At 46.6% G+C, this 23,343-nt stretch overlaps 1 protein-coding gene across 3 annotated transcripts in view; it reads right to left on the bottom strand.

The window, feature by feature from the left end:
• The window catches only part of NOD1 (nucleotide binding oligomerization domain containing 1), a 56,170-nt gene that overhangs the window by 15,150 nt on the left and 17,677 nt on the right, over positions 1-23,343 (bottom strand). For 2 of the 3 annotated variants that reach the window (XM_032483777.1, XM_032483775.1), the window contains exons 2-7: positions 13,221-13,526; positions 11,987-12,161; positions 7,768-9,592; positions 4,971-5,054; positions 3,459-3,542; positions 2,289-2,372 (exon numbers count right to left, since the gene is read on the bottom strand). In XM_032483777.1, the coding sequence (XP_032339668.1) occupies positions 2,289-2,372; positions 3,459-3,542; positions 4,971-5,054; positions 7,768-9,592; positions 11,987-12,161; positions 13,221-13,421 (2,453 nt within the window). In that variant the 5' untranslated portion in view covers positions 13,422-13,526. Of the gene's footprint in view, positions 1-2,288; positions 2,373-3,458; positions 3,543-4,970; positions 5,055-7,767; positions 9,593-11,986; positions 12,162-13,220; positions 13,527-14,998; positions 15,155-23,343 lie in introns of all 3 variants that reach the window. The other variant, XM_032483776.1, reaches the window with a different exon arrangement.

The following is a 23,343-nucleotide window of genomic DNA, read 5'->3' as shown; positions in this document are numbered from 1 at the left end:
CAGATGTTTTTGCTCCATCCCGGAAGCTGAGGCCTGGAGATGAATCCCTGCACCAGCCCCTCAGTGCACTGCTCTAGAGGACAAAGAGCAGTAAAGCCTTGTGAACAGGGTCAGATCGGTGGCTGCACAATTAGACACCAAGCCTCACCCCTGAGCTTTCGGAGAGCTGTCAGTCAGCCTCAGCTCATGACTCCCAGAAGTGTCACCCACAGGGTATAAGGGCTCGCAGCAGCCCCAAAGGAGGGTGGAGGCGCTGACTCCCACTAACCAGCTGACCCTGCACAGCAGTGAGAGACGTTCTGGAAGACACTGACATTCCTGCATGAAGCGAAGATTAGGAAGCATTTTCAGAAAACTAATCAGCAATGTTCCCTGCATGTAAAGAGGATGTCACCAAACTGTTCTACCCAGATTGCTGCGATTTGGGTGGGGAGCTGCAATGACAAAGCCCTGTTCTGTCCACCAGAGTAGATAATCTGAGCAGTTCTGGCTAAATGGAGGGTCTGGGTAAGACAGTGGGCTCCATCCTGGCCCTGCCACCCACTACTTCTGCCTGCTTGGGCAAAATACAGTGTCTCCTAGGTCCTAGTCTCCTTGTCTGTAAAGCAGGGAAAGGAGGAGCAGCATGTCCTCCTAGAGGTGTTGTGAGGATTAAGTCAGTCAGTACAAGCAAAGCCCTCAGAACAGTGCCGGAGCTTTAAGAAGCGTCAGCTATTCCTAAGAGGCTGAGGGGCACTGTCTACAGAAAGCAAGGCTGCCAGGCCCCCCACAACAGCACCAGGGCTGCCCCAGCCACACATTCTTGCCAAGGAGGCAACCTGCCAACATCCCCCCACACCAGTATGACTTGCAAAAGCCCCAGAATGAGAGTTTTCAGTGTTTTGCATAAAAAGTGTGTGTACTAGGTACAATTGAATAGCATCAAAGTTTTAGTAAAGTTGAAAACTACTCATAACATGAGATTAAGTAGAAAAGTAGAATAAAATACGACCGCTATCATATTAAAAAAAAATAGTGTAGAGGGAACACGCATTGCATTAGAGAGAGCAGGAAAGCTTAACTGACCTCAGACGTTGACAATGATTATTTCTGAGAAGATCTCAATTATAATTTCCACATTTTCCAGCTTAGAGATAAAATTTTCTGTTTTTCTTTTATAATAAGATAAAAAGTTGTAACAATATAAAAAGCTTTAAAAAGCCTCTAGAATCAAAACCATTGTAAGGTACCAATTTACACCCATTAGGATGGTTACTGTCAAAAAACCAGAAAATAACAAGTGTTGGTGAGGATGTGGAAAAACTGGAACCCTTGAGCACTGTTGGTAGGAACGTAAAATGGTACAGCTGGTATGGAAACAATATGGTAGTTCCTCAAAAAAGTTAGAAATAGAATTACCATCTGATCCACAAATTCCACTTCTAGGTATATAGCCGAAAGAATTGAAAGTAGGGTCTCAAAGAGATACACGGTGCACATGTGTCCCTAGCAGCATTCTTCACAAGAGCTGAAAGGTAGACGCAACCCAGGTGTCCACTGACAGAAGAATGGATCAACAGAATGTGGTATATAGATAGAATGGACTATTACACAGCCTTAAAAAGGAAGGGAAAGTGACACATGCCACAACATGGATGACCCTTGAGGATATTATGCTGAGTAAAACAAGCCAGTCACAAAAAGACAGATACTGTATGACTCAACTTATGTGACTGCCTACAGTAGTCATATTCACAGGGACAGAAAGTAGAATGGTGATTGCCAGGGGCTGCAGGGAGGGGAGAATGGCAAGTTATTGTTCAGTGGGTATAGAGTTTCTGTTTTGCAAGAAAGAGTTCTGGAACTGGATAGTGGTGATGTTTGCACAACTATATGAATGTATTTAATGCCACTGAACTGTACACTTAAAAATGGTAACTTTTATGGTATGTATATTTTACCATAATAAGAAAAACTGCATTAAAAAAAAGCCTCCAGTGAACATATAATTATTCTTAAAATGAAGAACACCTGCCTGTGGTGTTCTTAGGGCTAGGACAGTTCCCTCCATTTGCATGAATTAAATAAAAATCCGTGTGATTGAAATTGCAGTCGATCCTGGCACTTCCCATGCAAGAGCCAGTGGGGCCCACCCTTCAGGGCATCCGTGGTGGAGGCTCCCTGCAGCTTCTGCCCCACAGCCTGCCCCAGCGGTCCTTTGATAGACGGACCTACAAAAAGACCAGCAGGCGCTCCTGTACGCAGAGCAGGCTGTATACGCACATACACCTGCCCTTGCCTCTACTCACCCAACTTCAAAGATGGATTTGCTGTTCTTCACAGCCAGGGCAAGACACTTTCCTCCTTCACTCGTTATTTTGTTTTTTCCCAGCCTGCCGAGAGAAACGTGCACACATCAGCTCCAGCCGTGAGGGGGCTCCAGCGTCGGCCACCCTCGTCCTCGGCACAGAGCCCCTTGGGTCCCTCCTGGGAGGTGTGGTCTTTCTCCTGGGACCCACAGCAGCCACGCCCTGGGCTTCCTCTCAGGGAGGGACCCAGAGCCCTGAGCGGAGCCAGTTGGGATTCCCCTCCAGGAGATGGTCACAATCTCTGCAGAAACTCAGGGACCTGAGTTCTCCTGGGGGATCTTTAAGTGACCTCCGAGCATCACCCCTTTCTATCAGCAGATGGGAAGGTTCTCACATCAACTGCAAATGGTCAAGGTATAGGTTGCCATCACCAGGGCAGCACCAGGGGCTCCTCCACCTATGACAGAGCCAAGGATCAAGCATTTGCTTGCAACTATGATGGCTGCTATGGTCTTAAATATTTGCCCCTTCCACCGCCCAGAATCCATATGTTGAAATCCTAACCCCAAAGTGGTGGTACTAGGAGGCGGGGCCTTTGGGAAGTGATAAGGTCATGGTGGTGGAGCCCTCATGAATGGGATGAGTGATTTATGAGGCCCAAGAAAGCTCCCTTTCCCCCTTTCTCACCACCACATGAGGACACAGTGAGCAGGCACCGTCTATGAACCAGGAATCGGGCCCTTACCAGGCACCTAATCTGCTAGCACTTTGATCCTGGACACCCTAGCCTCCAGAACTGTGAGAAATAAATGTCTGGTGTTTATAAGAAACGTAGTTTATAGTATTTTGTTACAGAACCTGGAATGGACTAAGACAATGAGGAATTTCTTCGAGGGGAAAAAGACCTCCAGAAAGGGTGATAGTTGTGACCTATCTTCCTGTCAGGAGTTAACAAAACCAAAATGCCAAGCTCTCCCCCTGCCCACGGTAGGTGGCCCTTCCAAAATCTGAGCCCCACACAGCTCACCTTGGACACACAGGTGTCCTGATTTGACCAATGTGGCCTTGGGCAAGCAGATGGCGGCTCTAGGGTGACATTTATTCTTTGTGTCAATAATGAAGGGTGACCAAGAGAAGCTACTGAAGAACCCGCCGTGCCCCCCCGCTTACTTCAGGTGAGTGAGGCCTTTGCACTCCTCCAGGATTCTGGCGATGTACCTGGCTCCGACATCGGTGATCTGGTTGTTGTATAAGCTTCGAGAGAAAACACAGCCGTGAGATTTTATGACCCCCATTTTTTTTCTCTTAAACAGCTTTATTGAAATATAATTAACATGCCATAAAATTCACTCATTTAAAGTGTACAATCTAATGGGTTTTAGTACAATTGCAGAATCTTGCAACTATCCCCATAATCTAATTTTTAAATGTTTTTTTCTATTATATATGGAATCTAAAAAAAATGATACAAATGACTTCCATTTTTTTTAAAATGAGTAGGTGCTGTCTGCTGATTTCCAAAGTCTGGATCAAAAGGAGAAAGGAAGGGCGAGGGGAGACCAGAGTTTGGGGCCCTGGGTCTCAGATTGAGTTCAAGGTCACCTCTGCCACTTTCCCCAGCTTTATGACTGGAGATAAGTTACCTAAGTTCTCCATCCGTAATATAGGGATAAGAACCACAGCTCCCTCACAGGGTTGTTAGCGGGATTGTATGAGCTCACTCCAAGCCCTTGCACATAGTGCTTGATAAGTGGTAGGGGAGGGGTATGTTTAGATTAAGATTACGATCAGCATCTTGATGGGGGGAGTTTCTAAGCACTGGAACACCTCAGGGTCTACCTTTTAGTCATTTTACCACTTGATGCCAACTGAACAATAAGGCAGAAAGTTGAAAGTGGTAAGCAGACAGGTTTCCCGTGTCCACGGTCACGCAGAACTCCAGAAGCCTGGGATCGAGTGTTTCAGTGTTTCACAAGGCCTGGGAGCCTTGTGTTACAGCTGAGAACACTGAGGCCCACAGAAGCTGACAGACTGGCCTTAGTTTAGAGTCAACAGTGGCCGTGGGACTGGCTGGACTTGCCCACAAACTCTCACCTCAAACACCAACATCTCAAAGGCTCTGAAAGCCCAAAGTTCTTCTTAACTATTTTGGCAACTGATGTGGAGCTATTCGTGGTTTTTATTTCAACTGGTACATTTTGCTGCAGAAACATTAAAAGTGCTTGGAAGTGGGGTGCTACCCTAGAGTCGGTCATGTCATTGCTACAGAGCATGTACACTGATTTCTGATTCGTGTCTTGCCCTAAAGGTTCTGGATGTCGGATCACGGACCCATAGTAGTGAAATCTACTACAGAAGTAGTCCCCCGTTCATAAAACCTATCCCCAGGTATTCTGTCATTACGTCCCTCAGTCACCAATGGTCAAACTATTTGCTTGCATTAGGACCCCAATTACACAAGGGGGATGAGAAGGCTGAGGCTCAGGGGGATTCTCTGACTTGCTCGAACAGAGGGCTGCTGGGTGAGCCAAGAGCGGGACCCAGGACTCTGGCTCCCCACCCAGTGCTCCTCCTGCTGCCCTGGGGCCATCAGCCTCAACCATCCAGGGAGCCACATAATGGCCACTTCCTGCCACTCTGTTATTACTGTACAGCTATCCCGTGTTCTTGAGAAATACATACCCTAAAAATGTCAGTATTTTGTATTTGGTCAGCTCTTCGTACAGCACCTTCACCCCACTGTCGGTGATCTGGTTTACACTGAGTCTGAAAACAACAGCCAAGAAAGTTAAAAATCAGAGCAGCTGCTCACTGTGAAAGAGCATTCATTCCACAAGGATCCAGAAGCCTACAGGTCCTGGAGTTTTCACAGGTATAAATGCCCCCCTGGCTAAGTGGCCCCTAAAGAGCCCGGTCTTCATGGGGCGAAAAACCCTCCAGAACCAGCCCATCGGCGATACGACAGCCCAGCCCTGATTCAACATAAGGGACACGTGCAGACAGCCACCTCTGATAGCCTGCATTTGCCAGTGGCCTCCATGCCTCACCACACAGCAGGGGGCATGAGATCTGGAACCGTGAGGAGCTACATTTAGGGGTGATAAGGCAGGGAGAGGGGCCGCCCCACCATCTCGCAAGTGGGGCCACGGATGTTAGGGGTCCCCACAAGAACTGTCCCAGTCAAAATGCCAACAGCCTCCCCACCCAGAAACACATGAGCTAAACCTGACTTGAAAGGTCAGTTGAGGTAGACAGCTCCTGTGGTGTGGTTCTGTGCGGGAAGGTCGACAAAGAGACAGGTCTTGGCAGCTACACTTTCCCTCTCCTCTTTAACACACAAGCTGCATCTCCCGGACAAGGGCCAGCCGCATGCTGGAATTGTTCTTTGAAATCCCCATACTAGCAGCATATTTTGATTTGGCTAAAATGAAAAATACTTTTTTTCTACCAAGTAATCTCTATAACAGACTGCCCTCATCTTTTCAATCCTCCACCCCATCATTTAGGTGAGGCTGAGGAACAGAAAAAGGCTCAGAGATGAATAAGCGTAAGGGTCAGGAGTTGGATGAAGTAACACACTAGAGGTCAGTAATTTTTTCTGGAAAGGGTCAGGTAACAAACATTTTAGGCCATACGGTCACAGTGCAACCACTCAACTCTGCAGAGTGAAGCAGCCAATAGGTAAATAAATGTGACTGTGTTCCAATAAAACTTCCATCTATAAACACAAGCTATGGGCCAAACTGGGCCACAAGCTGACCTCTGTAAAATGTAAAAGGACTGAACAGGTAAAAGCCTGATTTGGGGGCCACATCACATTGATCAGGTCAGACACTGGGCCCCTTCCCTCATGGTGCCTACCCTGGCACTGGGGCACAGTGTGTACATACACTGCATGACTAGCCTAGGATGGCAGAGCCTACTAGTCACTCCCAATAGCTAGGCCTTCTTAGAAACAAAATCCCCCATTTTTTAGCTGAGGACATGTGATTAAGGTCTGGCCAATGAAATCTAAGCAAAAGTCTCATTAGCAATAGCTGAGATGTCTTAAAAGAATGAGGCGTATCCTTTGCCCTTCCTTCTCTCTGGTGGCTAGAACGTCAACTGAATGGCTGGAGCCTTGAGCAGCCATTTTAGGCCAAGAGGTAGAAGTCAGTGAGGGCAGCAGGGCAGCAAGGCAGAAGAGAACCTGGGCTCCTGATGGTCATGGAGGTACCATAGCAGCTCTGAACTGTCCTCCTCTAGACTTTTGCTTAAGAGACAAATAAGCTTGTATCTCATCTAAGCCATCAGGATTTTGAGTTTTCTCTGACTCTCAGCCAAAACTAATCTGCACTGATGCCCTCGGGGAGCTCAGAGTACTTCCCTAGGGTTGCTCATTTCCTCCTGCCTTCTCTCTTGCTGGTTTGCAGGCAAACCTGGGGACAGCTGCCTGGGTCAGGACCACCATACTAATGCAGAGTTTCCATTTTTTGAAATGGGCACAGGGAGGCACTGAGTGTGAGACTGCATGAGGCTGCAAGTGGAGAGTCGCCGGCTAAGAGCTCAGAGAATAGATTCCAGGCCTTCCAATTCCCAGGCCAGGGCAGGCTTGGGCTCCCTACATTCTACTCATCCCTGCACAATGTACTCTGGTGCTGGTGTTCACAGGTACCTGGAATCAGTTCCAAATCCCTGCTGCTCTTCAGAAATGCATGAGCCAAGTAGTGGAGAACTGAAACCCCCACAGAGATTTACAAGGTGTATTTTATCCAGAAAATGCTAATAGAAGAAAGGAGACTGGCTTTTCTTACCTTTAAACCATCAAACAGGAAACTAATCAGGAGTCAGCGTTCTTTACCGAGATCCCTGGCAGCTCAGGGCTGCCGGCTTTGATCAGGGAAACTAACTAATGCTAATAAGCACAAAGTCAGCTTTACCTGCAAACACAGAAGCTTTCACATGCCAGAAACTTTTCATGGGCTTTCTCGGAGCCTCATGTGAATCTCAGAAAGTAGGTTCTTTATGATTCTGGCTTTACCATGGCCCAGCTGTGTGACCTCGAACAACTTACTAACTTCTCTGTACCTCCACTTCCTCCTTTGCCAAGATGGAGATAACAGCACTGACATTCTAGGATTGTTAAAAGGATTAAACCAGGTAATACTTGTATATCGCTTCACCCATTCTCAATCAATGAATGCTGATTGTTAATCACTGTAATTGCTAGGATAAGAGAATCTCCTTTTCCAGATGAGGACACTGAGGCTCAGAGAGGTTAAGCAATTTGTTCAAGGACACCCAGCTGGGGCCAATCCAGGTCCACCTGACTTCACATTTTGCTCCTTGCCCTCTGCCACCCTGAGACAGAGGTCAGGATGTTCCAAGACACATGGTCACGAGTCCCAGGGTAATCCAGGAGACTGCGCTCCACGATGCTAGTCCCCGTGTTCCCTGAGCCCCGGCCCCGCCAACTATTCTCTGAACCCAGCGGCCTCACCTAATGACGGTGAGGCGGCTGAAGCAGGGCTGCAGCTCCCGCACGCCGTAGTCGTTGAGGTTGTTGTTGTCCAGGTCGAGGGCGAGCTGCTTGCGGAAGTGGTGTAGGACGAAGGAGAGGGCGCTGCAGTCAGCCGAGTAGGCGTTGCAGAAGGTCAGCTTGAGGTAGTTGGCGCAGATGCCCCTGGCCGCCAGCCGCCCCGCCTTCTCGCTCTGCGTCTCATAGATGCAGCGCAGCATCCAGATGAAGGTGGGCATGGCCTGCACCTGGTTGAAGCCCCCAGACTGAACTCGGGGCAGGTTCTTCAGGTGGGAGCGCAGGCTGGCGAACAGGTGAGCCCACAGGGCCTTGCGCTTCCTCCGCAGGGCAGCAGCGGGCACCAGGTGCTGCAGGAGTTTCTGTTTGCCTTTGGACAACAGCCCACACAGGAAGAGGTTGGTGAAATGAAAATGATCCTTGTTCTTGAAGGGGTCCTCCCTCGCCAGGCCACGGCCCCCCAGGCAGTGGACGGGGAGGAAGGGGGGATAGCAGGACGGGGCTGCTGCCTCCTCAGGAGGAGCCCACTCCTGGAAGAACCTGAGCAGCTCCTGGCTGCCCACCTTGTCGTCCAGCACGAGAAAGAGGGCAGCAAAGAAGGACTGGAGGGTTAGGTGCAAAAACTCATAGGACTGCTGGTCGCCTCCGAGGCCCAGCTCCAGCCCAGATCGCAGGAAGCCCAGCTGCAGGTCCCCCTCCTGCACTTCAGAGGCTTGCACCTCCTCCTGGCTGAAGATAAACAGGCTCTTATCCATGCCCCCGTAGGCCACCTGCCCCAGAGAGCGCAGAGTGCCCAGGCCAGAGCGGAAGGTCTCCGTCTGGCTCCGCGTGTTCTGCTGCACCAGGCTGGTGGGCTGCGTCCTGTTCAGGTGGACCTCGGTGACCAGCAGGAAGATGTCGGTCAGCGTTATCGTGCAGTCAGGCAGCTGCGGGGAGCTGTCAAAGGCGTCGTGGAAATGCTGGAAACACCTGAAGATGATCCAGCAGAAGAGGGGCACGGCACACAGGCTGCAGAGGTTGGGGTTGGCCTCCAGCTGGTCCAGCAGGTGCTGGCGCATGGCGCGCTCAGGGAACATCCTCCCGGTGTAGGCCCGCAGGTGGCTGGGGGAGAAGCCCCGCAGAAGCACCTTCTTCCAAAGGAGATGGCGTGGGATTTCGGTCCCCGTGCGGGCTGTGAGCAGCTTGCGTGCCCCCTTGAGCAGCTTCCCACTGAGCAGGTTGGCCAGCAGGACCAGGGGGTGCGCGGGCTCCCAGGGGGAGGAGGTGTCGGGCTGGCTGCTCAGGTCGAAGTCCGAGTGGAGCTCGTCCAGGCCGTCGAAGGTGAAGAGGGCCGTGTGGGGAAAGCGCAGCAGGAAAGCAAACACCTCCTCGGGGTCCTGCTCCGGGTAGCAGTAGTGCTTGAAGAGCAGGTCCTGCAGACACAGCGTGGCGCTCTCCTTGAAGCAACTGAATGTGCGGCAGCGGAAGTGGAAGAAGAACTTGAGCCCAGTGTCCAGCTGGCCCGCCGCCCAGAGGCCCTGCAGCCGCTGCAGCAGCATGGACTTGCCCACGCCCGCGTCGCCAAAGATGAAGATGGTCTCGCCCTGCTCATTGAGGACACCTGTAGAGGGGTCCAGGACGCAGGCCAGGCTGCCCAGGCTGCCCAGGCTCTCGTTGTTGAAGTTGACCAGCTCCATGATGGTGTCCATGTACATCTCCTCCAGCAGCAGCTCCTCCTTTTGGGCGTAGCACAGGATGAACTTGGAGTCCCGGCCCAGCTGGTGTCGCAGCTTCTGGGTGTATCTGCTCACTGCAGGGAGAGTGGGGCCAGGTGAGAGGTGGAGATTGGGAGAGGGAAGCACAGGTGGAAAGAGCATCACATGGGGGGTCAGGCAGAGAAGCAGACACACAAATCCACAACCTGGAGCCTGAAGCCAAGTGCAAGGACTCCTCGAATGCAAAGAGCCAGCACTCCAGAATCTGCGGGTCCTTGGGGCTCGATTTCCCTGCCTGACCTCGATTTAGCCAGCCAGCTGGGATCAGTGTCTGAGACAGGCTCCCTTTTCCCTCTGTACAAGCTGTCTTTGAACTACGGCTAAAAACTGAAGCCCCCTCAAATTTGAGGGCCAGCCACATAGCCCTGCCACCCCAGCCCAATCCCAGGGTCCTGCTCAAACAGCTCAAGCCAGTCCCCACGGAAAAGCGTATTGTTGAGAAAAAATTGCCCTAACCTTATTGTTTTGTTTTAATTTGTTTTACTGGGGTGGGGGGTTAGATTTATTTATTTTTGATGGAGGTACTGAGGATTGAACCCAGGACCTCATGCATGCTAAGCATGTGCTCTGCCACTGAGCTGTACCCCTTTGTCCCTGCCCTAACCCTTTTTGTGCTTACTATACTGCTCTAAAAACAACAGGTAGTCTCACAAAACCTAATGCTAAAACTTGGCAATAAGATACAACATCTGACATTAATATGAATTACAGTGGGACGCTGCCTTACCACAACCGAGTAAATAAACTAAAACCCAGCCTTCTTACACTGCACAGAGCACACCAGCCCAGCCCTGGGGATCACTGGCGCTTAGCAGCGTGCCAGGAGGAGCCTGTGGCCTGCCCCAGGGGAGGACATGGGTTAACAGGCTGGCATGAGTGCCATGTCTTCTGCAAACCTGAGCTACGAAATGGGGCCTACTCCAGACAAAAAAGGGTGTTCCATAAATTCCTTTAAAATAGTTTTTGGGCCTTAATCATAATTCAGTTAACAAAAATTGAACACACATGGACATTTCCAGGTTCACCTATAATCCTTTCCCCTCAGCTCAGTCCAACTTGATTATTTGCTTAAAATTTATGACACTGAATTCCATTTTTTACAGTTCTAGTAAAGCAAAATTTACAGACCGTAAATTCACCTATTCTACAAGTATCGCTGTCAATGATTTTTAGTAAACTTACAAAGTTATGCCAACACCACTGCAACCCAGGGGTATAATTTCCACCATAAGGCCATTTGCAGCCAATCTGTGCCAGTGCCCCCCGCTCCCCTCCCAGGGCCCCAGGAAACGGCCAGTCTGCTTTCCATCTCTATAAACGTGCCTTTTCTGGCACTGCATATAGATGGAATCATACAATGTGTAGTATTTCACATCTGGCTTCTCATGGAGTGAATTATACTTTAAAAGCTGTTACAATACCTGGGTGAAGGCACCAGTGGAGAAGCCCGTTGAGAGAAGTTTTCATCGCAGGAATATTTTCCCTTTTTTATGGGGGAAGGAAACAAAGGGAGGTGGGAGGGAGCGGAAAGAGGAAGAAGCTGGCGATGGCGGGTGGTATCTGCTGGGCCACAGAAGCGAGAGCTTGGCCTTGACACTGCCTGTTGGCCTGGTTTCCCCTAATACACACCTGCCTGTGTGGGAACTGTCTTCTGCTTCTGTTGTCAAGATCAAACTGGGTTCTTTAAAAATCAGAGTTTGGAAGCTCGGTGCTAGTATGTTGCCAACAACCGTCTCAGAGTGGAGAGGCCACAGGCATGGAAAGAAGATTCCCTGGTGCCCCGACAAGACCATGGCCCCAGTCGCGTGCGGCCACAGTGCCCTGAGCTGCCTGCTGCCCTCCTCCCCACTTGCAGTTACACATTTGTGCGATAACCTACTGCTGGTCTCCTGCATCGGCCTCTGAGCTCCCCCAGCACAGGAACCGTATCTGGGTCTGCTCCCCGCTGTACCCCAGGCATCCAGCGCAGTGCCTGGGCACGTGGTGGGTCCATCATAAATACCCACTGAGCTCATCATTTAACTAATGGGGTGCCATGGGGCTTTGGAAATAAGGACTGGCAGTCAGAGGTGGTAAAAGAATACTTTGCTTAGAATCAAATTTGGAAAGATTTGGAAAAAAAGAAAGTAACTGTGAATTTGTACAACCACTAAAATGTCTATATACGTCAGAATAGGAATTCGGCAAGAGGACAGAATGGAAGCCATTTCTACACTTCCATGGGCCCCGACATAAACCACACCAGCCTCATGTGGTAAGTTCAGTCACAGTCCCCTGGGCAACACTAGGATGACAGGGAACCCAGCAGCCAAGCCTGCTACCCCAGGGACCTCACTTTTGTCCCCTGCTGGGCCCAGGCACATAGCATTTCCAAGCCCTGGGGGCCTTGCTTGCTTGGTGGCTATAGTCCCCCGGGGACTGACTCATACCTGGATCGGTGTTGACAATAGCTTTGCTCTGAATGATCTGGGAAGGGGAGAAGCCGATCTCTGACAGCCAAGGCCTGAGGTCCACGTAAGCATCCGCGAGCTGCTGGAGCACATAGAGGAAGAACTCGGACACCTCATCGCCCTTGCTTTGCACCAGATCCAGAATTTTGCGGACCTAGTGGGGCACAAGCATTAGGGTGTGAACCAGCACTATGGGCGTCCTCCCACTGAAATGGCCCACACGCAGGGCTCTGAGCTCTTCTACAGCCTTGAGCTTGACTGTCCACTCAGCTGGTGCGAGATGCTACAGGCCGACAGCCCAGAATCTGAGATGGACCGCCTCGGCAAGACACGCACCACATGGCTCTAAGAAAGCAGATGCTTCCATGAGCCTAAAAATCAAACAGTCAGACTCACAGCTAGAGCTGGGCCCACCCCTGGAATTTCCTTCTCCCTCCTTTTCTCCTTTTCCCTCTTAACCTAACACTAGTGCTCTCTGGGAATGAATGCTAAGAGAAAGTCACCCATTAGGCATAACGAGGTGCTCACTGGGCCACATAGCAAGGGGACAGCAACCCCCCCGTGTAAAGTGTACCTTAAAAAAGCTTCTGTCTTATTAAAAATTCAGGAAAAAAAATCACAGCAGTGTTCTATTGCAATTCTCCCAGAAACCCTTCTGGTCTTTTCTGAGCCCAGTAGGATCACATTACAAACCAGTTCTGTCACTCCTCTCCCCAAAAATTCTTGGTCTCACCATTCTGTGTTTCAGAAGATGCCACAAAGCTAAAGTGAAACCGAGGGCTGTGAAGACTTCCTACAGTGGAGCGTAGGAAAATTCTCTATTGTGGACCCAGGCTGGGATGCAGCCATCCCTCGATCAGAGATGAGGGCCATTCTCAGAGTCGTGCCCAGCAGCAAACAGCTCTCTAGGGTTTAACGGCACCGAATGAACAGCACTGCTAGTGTTTCATGCTCATTGTCTTTTTAAAGAATTCACTAATTTAAAGTGAATTGGGAAACGAGTTGTTTGAGAACCAATAAACACAGCAAGGAGGAGCTTGTGCTCAACACAAATACAGGAGTGAAATACGTAATTGTGTAATACGCTGATAACTCAAGCGTTTATGTCCTGTAAATAACCCCAGCAGCAAATTCCGCCACGTGTACTGAACTCCCAGAGCTCTTCTCTCAGGTCAGCTGGGAGACGCCCCTCTGGCCCCCCCGTCACTGGCACCTTGTCAGGCTGCGTGGGGCAGGCGCACACGATCTCCGCATCTTCGGCAGAGAAGTAGTCATTCTGCAGCAAGTTGTCCACCAGACACTGAGTGTTGCGGATGTGAGTGACCAGATGTTCCCGGTTGACTTTCAACAATTTAACATAGGAGTGCGGCTCTGCCGGGATGATTTCCATCTCACTGCGGCCTTGCTTCTCCATGGTTAAAGGAGCAAGCGGCTGCTTTTCCCAAATTCATCTTTGGCTGTGTGTGTCCTCCTGGCAGAAGGGCAATCAGGATCCAGGGCCAGGCTCTCAGTGCAACTCCTGAAGAGACAAATGGGATCACCAATCAGACAAAAGCCATGGGAAAGATGTTCCCCCTGTCTTTGGCCCTGGAATTTCTCTATTTAAAACAGGAAGGACTCATGCTTAGTAAGACATTGATCTGAGACGTAGTCAAGTAAAAATCATAATTTAATTGCTTCTGCTTGTGGGTTACATCACCAGGGTAGATGACCAGAGGTAGACAACCCTTTGGTTTAGCAAAACTTCCTTTTTTTAAAAAAAAAAAAAAAAAGAAGTGTGCCTTAGTCCTAGAATGGGATATGAATGAAAAGGTGCATTATTTTCTAAGTGAGGTTAACTGGGATTGGAGGTTTTCACATACCCTATGAGGACATGGGGCCCAGAACTGGGGACAGAAAGACTACGGGGGTTGGTGGGAAAGGGTCTGAGCACAAAATGGCCAGAGGAGAGCGACAGCATGAGGTCCCCTGTGGTAGCCAGAGCCCAGGAGCCTGGGGACAGTGATGTCTCGGCCTTATTGCCTGTTCTGGGTTATGCCGCAGCCCTCCCCGCACCAGCTCTCCTTACACGTCCAGCCAAGTCAGCTGTTACACAAGCACCTTAGGGAATGAAGGAGCAGCAGTGGTATGCTGGAATGACGCAGCACGGAAGGCGAGAGGGAGGGGCGACATGGAGTTCCAAGTGGCAGATGACCAGGAGAGGCCATCTCTCCGGAAGTCTTTGAAAACCTCATGCACATGCTGAACTTCCTGTCTCGGTAGGGACAGGGAACCAAGCTCTTTTATTTGGGTATAAAAATACCTTGAGTTTATCGGCACTCCCCCAAAATTGCACTGATCACTTCCTTTTGGAGTAAGAGCCCTCAGCCATCTTAACTCTCCAGTCATCCTGTGTATATACAGTGGATCACACTCTCGGACGTAGAAAGGCCTTGAACTGAACACTTAGTTTTTCGTCTAAAACCCACACAGTCCAGAGAGAAAGTGTGAAATGTTTTTTGTTGAGCTCAAAAAAAAAAAAAAAAACCAAAAAACACCCCATAGAGCTCTAAACACTGTCAGTGTCATTCAGGTACGTTGCACAAGCCCACACACGTTAACATTCAGGTCCAGTGGTTCTCAAATTTTTTTCCACCAAGTCACATATGAGTCTTCTGCTCTTTGACACACTTGTAGTTTTCTCTTACCTGTCAAATACCCAAATGCAAGCCTTAGATTCTCAGCAGGAAGCCATACAATCACCTTCCTTTTACAACCTGAGTGACTGAGGAAGAGACAGTACATCTAACATTCTGAACAACAAAAGGCCAAGAGATTCTTACCAAAAAGAACTTAAAGGGATGAAAATGAGTGGAATGCAATTAAATGAAAATTTAGTCAGTGTTCCCCTAAAAGTATGCTGATCTATTTATTAGACTCTAATTCAGCCTTTTCTATTGTGGTCAAGTCTGTGACTCACTTAAGGACTCTTAGCTTTAGAAAATTAGTTACCTTAAAGGATACCAGTTGATAATGTTAAATATATATTTAAATTAGTGGTTAATAATTCCTTTTTAAGTTTCTGGCATGTGTTCTTTGAAGTAAGTGAGAATATTTTAAGACAACAGTCTCTCCTTAAATCCTCAACTTCCAGTTTCTTTCTGGAATCTGCAAAATCAAAAGAAAAAGAGAAAGGTTTCTCTGAAAACACTCTTGTGCCAAGTGGTGAATGAATGAATGAATGAAATTGGAGAAAGAATAATTTTTAAACCCAGAACTGCAGCATCTCAGAATACTCTCTGTACCTTCTCCCTTTGGGACGGTGTTTCCCAAATCTGTCATTCAGGCACGGGTCACTTTTTTTTTTTTTTTTTTTTGCCATAATTGAGTCCCACCTGTACTTTATTTGCTTAAATTTTTGGTTTATATTGACTTTATTTTAAAACTCTAATAGACTAATTTTAAAGGGAAATTTTATACCACCGTTGTAAAAAAAAATATCGCTTGCAGTAACTAGAAAGTTTCACAAAAATAAATTTGCTAGAAATAAAACCATGCTATTGTATTCTGGCTTGACTGCGTTGCCTGGAAAGGTTTTAGGTCTGAGTCCTGTATTCTCCTAGAAGCACGTGAGACATGTTAAAGACACAGTAGGACAAAACTGAGACTTTCTCTTTGAGCTCATGGTAAACCTGAGAGAACTGGGAAAGGGAACTGCCTTCTCACTTGGTGATTCAGTGTGTTTTCAAGCCATGGCTCCATTCTTACAAGGGCTCGGAACAGGTGTGACACAGCCTTCATTCCTCCACTCCCAACCCTTGTCCGTCCTCACCGTGGCTCCCATTTCACTCCTGGCTTCTGTCTCTTCCAAGCCTGTAATTTCCACAAAACCAGTGACATGTCTTCCCAGCCTTTCCCCGTAGTGACACCCACAGACATGTCTGCCTGTTGCCATGAAAGGCAGAAACTTTAGGAAAATCTCCTGATGTATGGCCACCTAAGCAAAGCAATGAATTACATGTCAGTCAGCTGGCAAGGAGGCTGTTGTTTTGTAATGCCCAGAGCCCTGGTTTGAGATTTAATCAGATTTTCAGAGATCACTCAATTCAGCAGGAACTTAACAAGGTGTGGATGGTGGAAAAGGCAACAAAGAAAGCTGATCCTGCCCCAGTAAATGGAATCCGAAGTTCAACCAGATCTATATAGCGTGGGACACAACAGAGAAATTCAGTTCATGGGCTTCTGGGTACTAGAAACACCGATGCCTGGAATGACTCTGCACTGGCTTTTTAGATTCATTTCTCAGAAAGTCAGTGAGACAAGGGGTTAAAGAAGTGAGGTCGCTGATGACTCTACATTTAGAGAGAAAATAAGCAGAGGACCTACTGACTTAGTGCCAAGGGAAGTTCCTTCCAACTGTTAGATTCGGTTTTGCAGCTTGGCATGCTTGGAAAGATCAGAAAATAAGTCACCAAAATGCTATTGATCGTATGGTGAGACAGGGACTCGTCACACCAGGAATGTAAATTGGTGGAAACCTGGAAACCCATTTGATGTATCAAGAGCCTGTGAAAACTTTCAATTTCATAACTTCTCATTTTAGAACTCTGCCTTCTGAAAAGATTCAGAGGTTCTAACAGTTTTGTGGGTTTTTTTTTTTTTAAACAAGGGGCTTCTACAGCCAGCTGATAGAATAGTGTGCTGTTCCCGCAGAGACCGTCCAGGTGGGAGGATCAGCACACGGGGATGCGTTCCTACAGCAGTGCGCTATTCAACAACAGAGATGAATGAAATGCTAGTACGACATGAATGAGCATCACAGACATTATGCTGAGAGAAGCCAGACTCAAAAGAGTGTGTAGTATATGATTCCATTCATAGGATTCCAGAAATCTGACCCAGGAATCAGAACAGTGGTTTCTTGGGCAGGAGGATGAGAGTGGAGGAGAAACCAACTGCATACAGGAATAGGAGAAATTTCTGGGGAGATAAATATTCTGTATCTTATAGTGCCATATATACACATATATATCACATATATATGAATGTATATATCTCTTCGTGTGTGTACGTGTGTGTACATATAGTGTATATACCACATGTGCATATATGTATATTTACACACACATACATACATATATATCATTTGTCAAGTCATCAACTAGCACACTTAAAATCTGTGACTGTTACTGTATGAAATTACACTTTAATAAAGTTGTTTTTTTTTTAAGTAAAGGCAAAATACATTTCCAGATAAATGGAAAGTGAGAGACTCTGTGGCCAGCATAGCTGCACTAAAATACTGAATAGAGTTTTTTAGGTAGAAAAAAAATGATTCCAAGGCAAAAACAAAATGAGAGCAACAGAAAGTTTTCCTGTGTGGCTAAACATAAATGTGTACTGACTGAACAAAATAATATTAATGTCTGTGGCACCTAAAACATATGTAGAAATAATATTTAAACAAAGGACACTGTGCAAGACAGCAAAGTAGAAAGACCCTGAGCTCACCTCCTCTCACGGGCACGCCAGAATCACAACCATCCATGAAAACTACCAGAACCTACCAGAAAAGATCTTCTACAACTGAAGACATGAAGAAGGACGCACAGCGAGACAGGTAGGAGGGGTGGAGTCACAATATAGTCAAGCCCCACACCCCCAATTCCCAGTGGGCGCTCCACAAACAGAATGATTACAGCTCAAAGGAGTGAGAGGTCCAAGCCCCGTGTTGGGCTCCCCAGCCCGGAGGTCCTGCAGCAGGAAGATGAGGCCCCAGAGCACGTGGCTTTGAAGCCCAGCGGGGCTTACTTTCGGGAGTCCCAGAGGTTTGGGGAAAACCGAGTTCACTCTTAAAAGGCACATGCAAAATTCTCACATGCTTTGGAACCCAGGGCAGAAGCAGTAACTTGATAGGAACCTGGGTTGAACCTGCCGGCTGATCCTGAAGAGTCTCCCGGAGAGGCAGGGGGCGACTGCAGCCCACCCTGGGGGCACAGACACCGCTGGCAGCTATTTGGGGAGCTTCCTCTACCACGTGGACGCTGCTGCTGGCAAGCACCTTTCTGGAATCCTCCCTCTAGTTATCAGCCCCAGGCCCCAGCTCCACCCTGGCCCAGTGGTCTGTAGGCATCAATGCTGGGACACCTCAGGACAAGCAACTAACTAGGCACGAATACAGCCCCGCTCACCAGCCGACAGGTGACCCCGAGCCCACAGCTGCCTCTGGTCAGCCTTGTGCACCAGAGGACTCCGGACCCAGCCCTATGCACCAGTGCGTGGACACTAGAACCAGAGACCCCGGGACCCAGCTCCACCAGCAGAATCCCCAGGGCCCTGGCCCCACCTACCAGTGAGCCTGCTCTAGCTTCCTGCCCAGCTCCATCTGCCAGTGAGCAGACACCAGCCCCAAGAAAACTGCAGTCCCACGGTCTGCAGACCCGGCCCACTTACTAGCAGGCCAGATCCCGTCCTGGCACTAGCTGGGTCCAGGCCCTGCCCATTAGCAGGTCAACACAAGCTTTGAGACATCCCGGGCCCTGCAGCCAACTGTGTCAGGAACTGGCCCCACCCACCAGCAATCTGACACCTGCTCTTGGTTCCCTGGATCCTGCAACCAGACCCCAGGACCCAGTTCTGTCTGCCAGTAGGCTGGCACTAGCCCCAGGACCTGGCTTCACCCACCAGTGGACAGGCGATGGCCCCGGGGACTCCTTGACCCTGACTCCACCCAGCACAAACCCGGCACTAGCTCCTGAGCCCCACGGTGTTCTACAGACAGCCGCCACGTGACCCAGTCCCACCAACCAGCAGCCGGTAGCCTCTGCACAAGGCAGGACCTGGCAACCAAACAGACCAGGGGCCAACCAGGCTTACCACACAGCCCACACAGTCAGCCCCCCACAACAGAAAGACCCACGGAGCCCTCGTGGGGGAATCCCCTAGAGCAGTTAGTTCTGGTGACAAACGAGGAATGTGTTGCTGGGATGTATGTCTGCAAACGGCCACTTCTTCAAGGTTGGGAAACTTAACCTACTAGATACATAAAAATAAAAAACATCAAGTTAGGCAAAATGAGGCAACAGAGGAACATGGTCCAAACAAAGGAACAAGATAAAACCCCAGAAGAACAACTACGTGAAGTGGAGACGGGCAATCTACCTGAGAAAGAGTTCAAAGTAGTGATCATAAAGATGATCAAAGAACCCAGGGAAAGAATGATGCCCAGAGCAAGAAGTTAGAAGTTCTTAACAAAGAGAAAATACAAAGAATCAGCCAGAGATGACTAGAACAATAACTGAAATGAAAAATACACTAGAAGGAGTCAATAGACTAAATGATACAGAGGAAAGGATCAGCAAGTTGGAAAACAAGAGTAGTGGAAATCGCAGATGTTGAACAGAAAAAAGAATGAAAAGAAATGAAGACAGTTTAAGGGACCTCTGGGACAACGCCAAGAATACTAAGATTTACATTATAGCTGTCTCAGAAGGAGAAGAGGGAGAGCAAGGGGCTGAGAACATATCTGAAGGCATAATAGCTGAAAACTTCCCTAACCTGGGAAAGGAAACAGACATTCAAGTTCAGGAAGCACAGAGAGTCCTGTACAGGGTTAACCCAGAGGGGAACACACCGAGACACACTGTAATTAAAATGGCAAAAGTTAAAGATACGGAGAGAATGTTAAAAGCAGCAAGGGAAAAGCAACACACTGCATACAGTGGATCTCCCATAAGGCCGTCAGCTGACTCTCCCGCAGAAACGCTGCAGGCCAGGAGGGAGTGGCACAATATATTTGAAGTGATGAAAGGGAAAAACCTACGACCCAAAATACGCTCCCCAGCAAAGCTCTCATTCAGATTTGATGGAAAGATCAAAAGTTTCCAGACAAGCAAATGCTAAACAGTTCAGAGCCACCAAACCAGCTTTACAAGAAATTTTAAAGGAACTTTTCTAAACAAAAAAGAAAAGGACACAACGAGAACCATAAAAATCACGGAAGGAAAAGTTCATCAATAAAAGCAAACATCTAGTGAAGATAGGACTCACTCACACACAAAGCTGGTAGGGAGGTTAAAAGATAAAGCAATAAAATCATTTATATCCACAACAAACAGCTCGTGGATACAGAAAACAATTAAATATAAAATATGATATCAAACCAGTAACTGTGAGGGGAGGAGAGTACAAACACAGGGTTGTTAAAATGCACTCGAAATTAAGAGATCAGCAACTTAAAATAATCAGGTGTGTATATATATGTGTGTGTGTGTGTGTGTGTGTGTAGATAGATAGATTGCACATATAAACTTCAAAGTAACCACAAACCAAAAAAATCTAAATTAGATACACAAGAAAGAAAAAGGAATCCAAACATAACATTAAAGATAATCATCAAATCACAAGAGGACAAAAGAAGAAAGGAACAAAAAGACCAACAAAACAAGCCCCAAACAATTAACAAAATGGCAATAATTTGCAAATGATACGATCCACAAGGGGTTAATATTCAAAATGTACGAATAGTTTATACAACTCAACATCAAAAAAACAAACAACTCCATTAAAAATGGGCAGAAGACCTGAATGGGCGTTTTTCCATTCTGTTTTTCCATATACAGACGGCCAAGAGGAATATGAAAAGATGCTCAACATCATTAGTCATCAGAGAAATGCAAATTAAAACCACAATGAGGTATCACCTCACACCTGTCAGAATGGCTATCATCAAAAAGAATACAAATAACAGATATTTGTGAGAATGTAGAGAAAGGAAATGTAAATTGGTAGAATGTAAATTGGTGCAGCAACTATGAATGTCAGTATGGAGGTTTCTCAAAAAGCTAAACAGAACTACTATACGACCCAGCAATTCCACTCCTGGGTATATATCCGAAAAAAACCAAAAATACTAATTTGACAAGATACATGCACCACAATGTTGAAAGCAGCATTGCTTACAATTGCCAAGATATGGAAGCAACCTAAGTGTCCACCAATAGATGAATGGATAAAGAATAAGTGTTATACTACACATACACACACACTCATACACACACTGGAATACTACTCAGCCATAAAAAAGAATGAGATTTTGTCCCTGGCAACAACAAGGATGGACTAAGTCAGAGAAAGACAAATACTATGTGATACTACATATATGTGGAATCTAAAAAATAAAACAAATTAGTGAATATAACAAAAAAGAAACAGATTCACAGATATAGAGAGCAAACTAGTGATTACCAGCGGGGAAAGAGAAGGGAAGAGGTACAAGATAGGGGTAGAAGATTAAGAGGTACACACTACTATGTATAAAATAAATAAGCTATAGGGATATTTAGTGCAACACAGAATATAGCCAGTATTTTATAATAACTATAGGTGGACTATATCCTGTATTTAAAAATAACGAATCACTGTGTTATACATCTGAAACTTATACAATATTATATATATCAACTATATCTTAATTTAAAAAACCCTTTTAAATAGCAATAACACAAAAAGGTGGAAGGGAATAAATGCAGTTAAAATATTCTAAGGTCAAAGCATTTTCTGGAAATAGGCAAAAGTATTACTTTATATTAGACAGTAATAATTTAAGGATCCAGGTTTTAATCTCTGATTACTACTAATAAAAATAAGAATACAAGACAATAGAAGGAGGAAATGTAAAAATAAATATATTTAATTCTAAAAGAAGTCAGGGAGAGAAAGGTATGTAAAAGCTGGTGAGACTAATGAAAACCAGATAACATATAAATCCAAATATATTAGTAATTCATTGAACTATAAATGGACCAAATGCACCAATTATACAACATAGATTGGCAGAATTGAGAGAAAAAAACCATGCTGCTTAAAGAGATATACCTCAAATAAAATGACAGCATATCATTCAGTCATTTATTTGTTCCCCCAGGTGGGAAATGATACACAACATATTCACAAGCCAAAAGAGAACTGGCAGAGCTATATTAAAATTAAATAATTTAAGGGAAGAAATGTTACTGGGGTAGAGGAACATTTCATAATGATAAAATGATAAATTCTAAAGGATGCTGCAGAAATTTTAATTTGCACCTAGTGATGTATTTTCAAAATATATAAAGCAAAAATTGATAAACATAAAAGGGGGACTATACATATCCACAATCACAGTGGGGGACTTTCATACATTTCTCAGAATAACTAAAAGAATAGACAAACAAAAAATGAAACAGTAAGAATAGGGAGAATCTGAACAAAATGGCCAACAAGTCTGCCTTAACTGACATCTACAGAACACTGCACCCAACAGCACGAGAATGCCCAGCACTTACAGTGCACGTGGAGTGTGTGTCAAAGCTGATCAATATACTGGACCACAAAGCAAGTTCTTAAATTGTGAAGAACTGAAATCATTCAGAATATGTTCTCTGATCACAGCAGAATAAAGCTAGAAATAAAAAATAAAAAATACCTAGAAAATCCCCAAACCCACAGGTCAAAGAAGAAATAAAAGTGGAAACTAGAAAATATTTTAATTGCGTAATACTGAAAATACAATATATCAAAATTTGTGAGATACAATTTAAAAAGTCATGGAAACGTGTAGCTTATATGCATATTTTAGAAAAGCAAAAAATTAAGTTATATCATTCATATATTCTGCTTTTAATTTATTATGATACCATGGATATTTACTCTTGTTTATATTCTTTGAAAAAGTTTTTAAAAATACATGAAATTTCATCATATGGATGGTGTATATGTATATATACATTACACATACTCATATAAGTAGCCATACACACTAAGAAGAAAAATCAGAAAGAAATCCACCGAAACATTAATGGTGATTATTTCTGGGTAATGAGATTACAGGTGATCTTTATTACTTAGATTGGGGAGGCATATTCCAAATTATCTTTGATAGGAAGTACTTCATTTTCTTCATGAGAAAAAAAAAATTTTAGCCCACCCCAAACCATAATTGTGGTGCTTGGGTTTAACTGCCAGGAACACCGCTGCAGCCTTTTGACTGGGTTTTGAGCTTGCTGTCAGCCAGTACTGCTGACCGGTTCTGGATCCCAGTTGCTTATCTGTTTAGAACAGCAAGCAGATGAGGACAAGCCCACGGCCAGTGCAGGTGTTCTCTGGCTGCCACCACCCTCTCCTTTGCTGGCCAGCCGCCAGGAGAAGCTGGAGGGGCGGGAGGTCTGGAGAAGCAGAAAACCACACCTTCCAGGAGAGAGCTACGCAAGGTAGTCTTATCCTTACAAAAGGGTCAGTGGCGGCGGCTTCCCAGCGAAGAAAGGATCGTGACAGCGAGCAGGCCTCCCGGAGAGGGAGGACCTCGGGTTATTTCTTCA

The sequence above is a fragment of the Camelus ferus genome, chromosome 7 (genome assembly GCF_009834535.1).
Source record: "Camelus ferus isolate YT-003-E chromosome 7, BCGSAC_Cfer_1.0, whole genome shotgun sequence".
NCBI lineage: Eukaryota > Metazoa > Chordata > Mammalia > Artiodactyla > Camelidae > Camelus > Camelus ferus.
The sequence above is the reverse complement of the archived record's forward strand: the minus strand, read 5'-3'. Positions and strand labels throughout refer to the sequence as shown.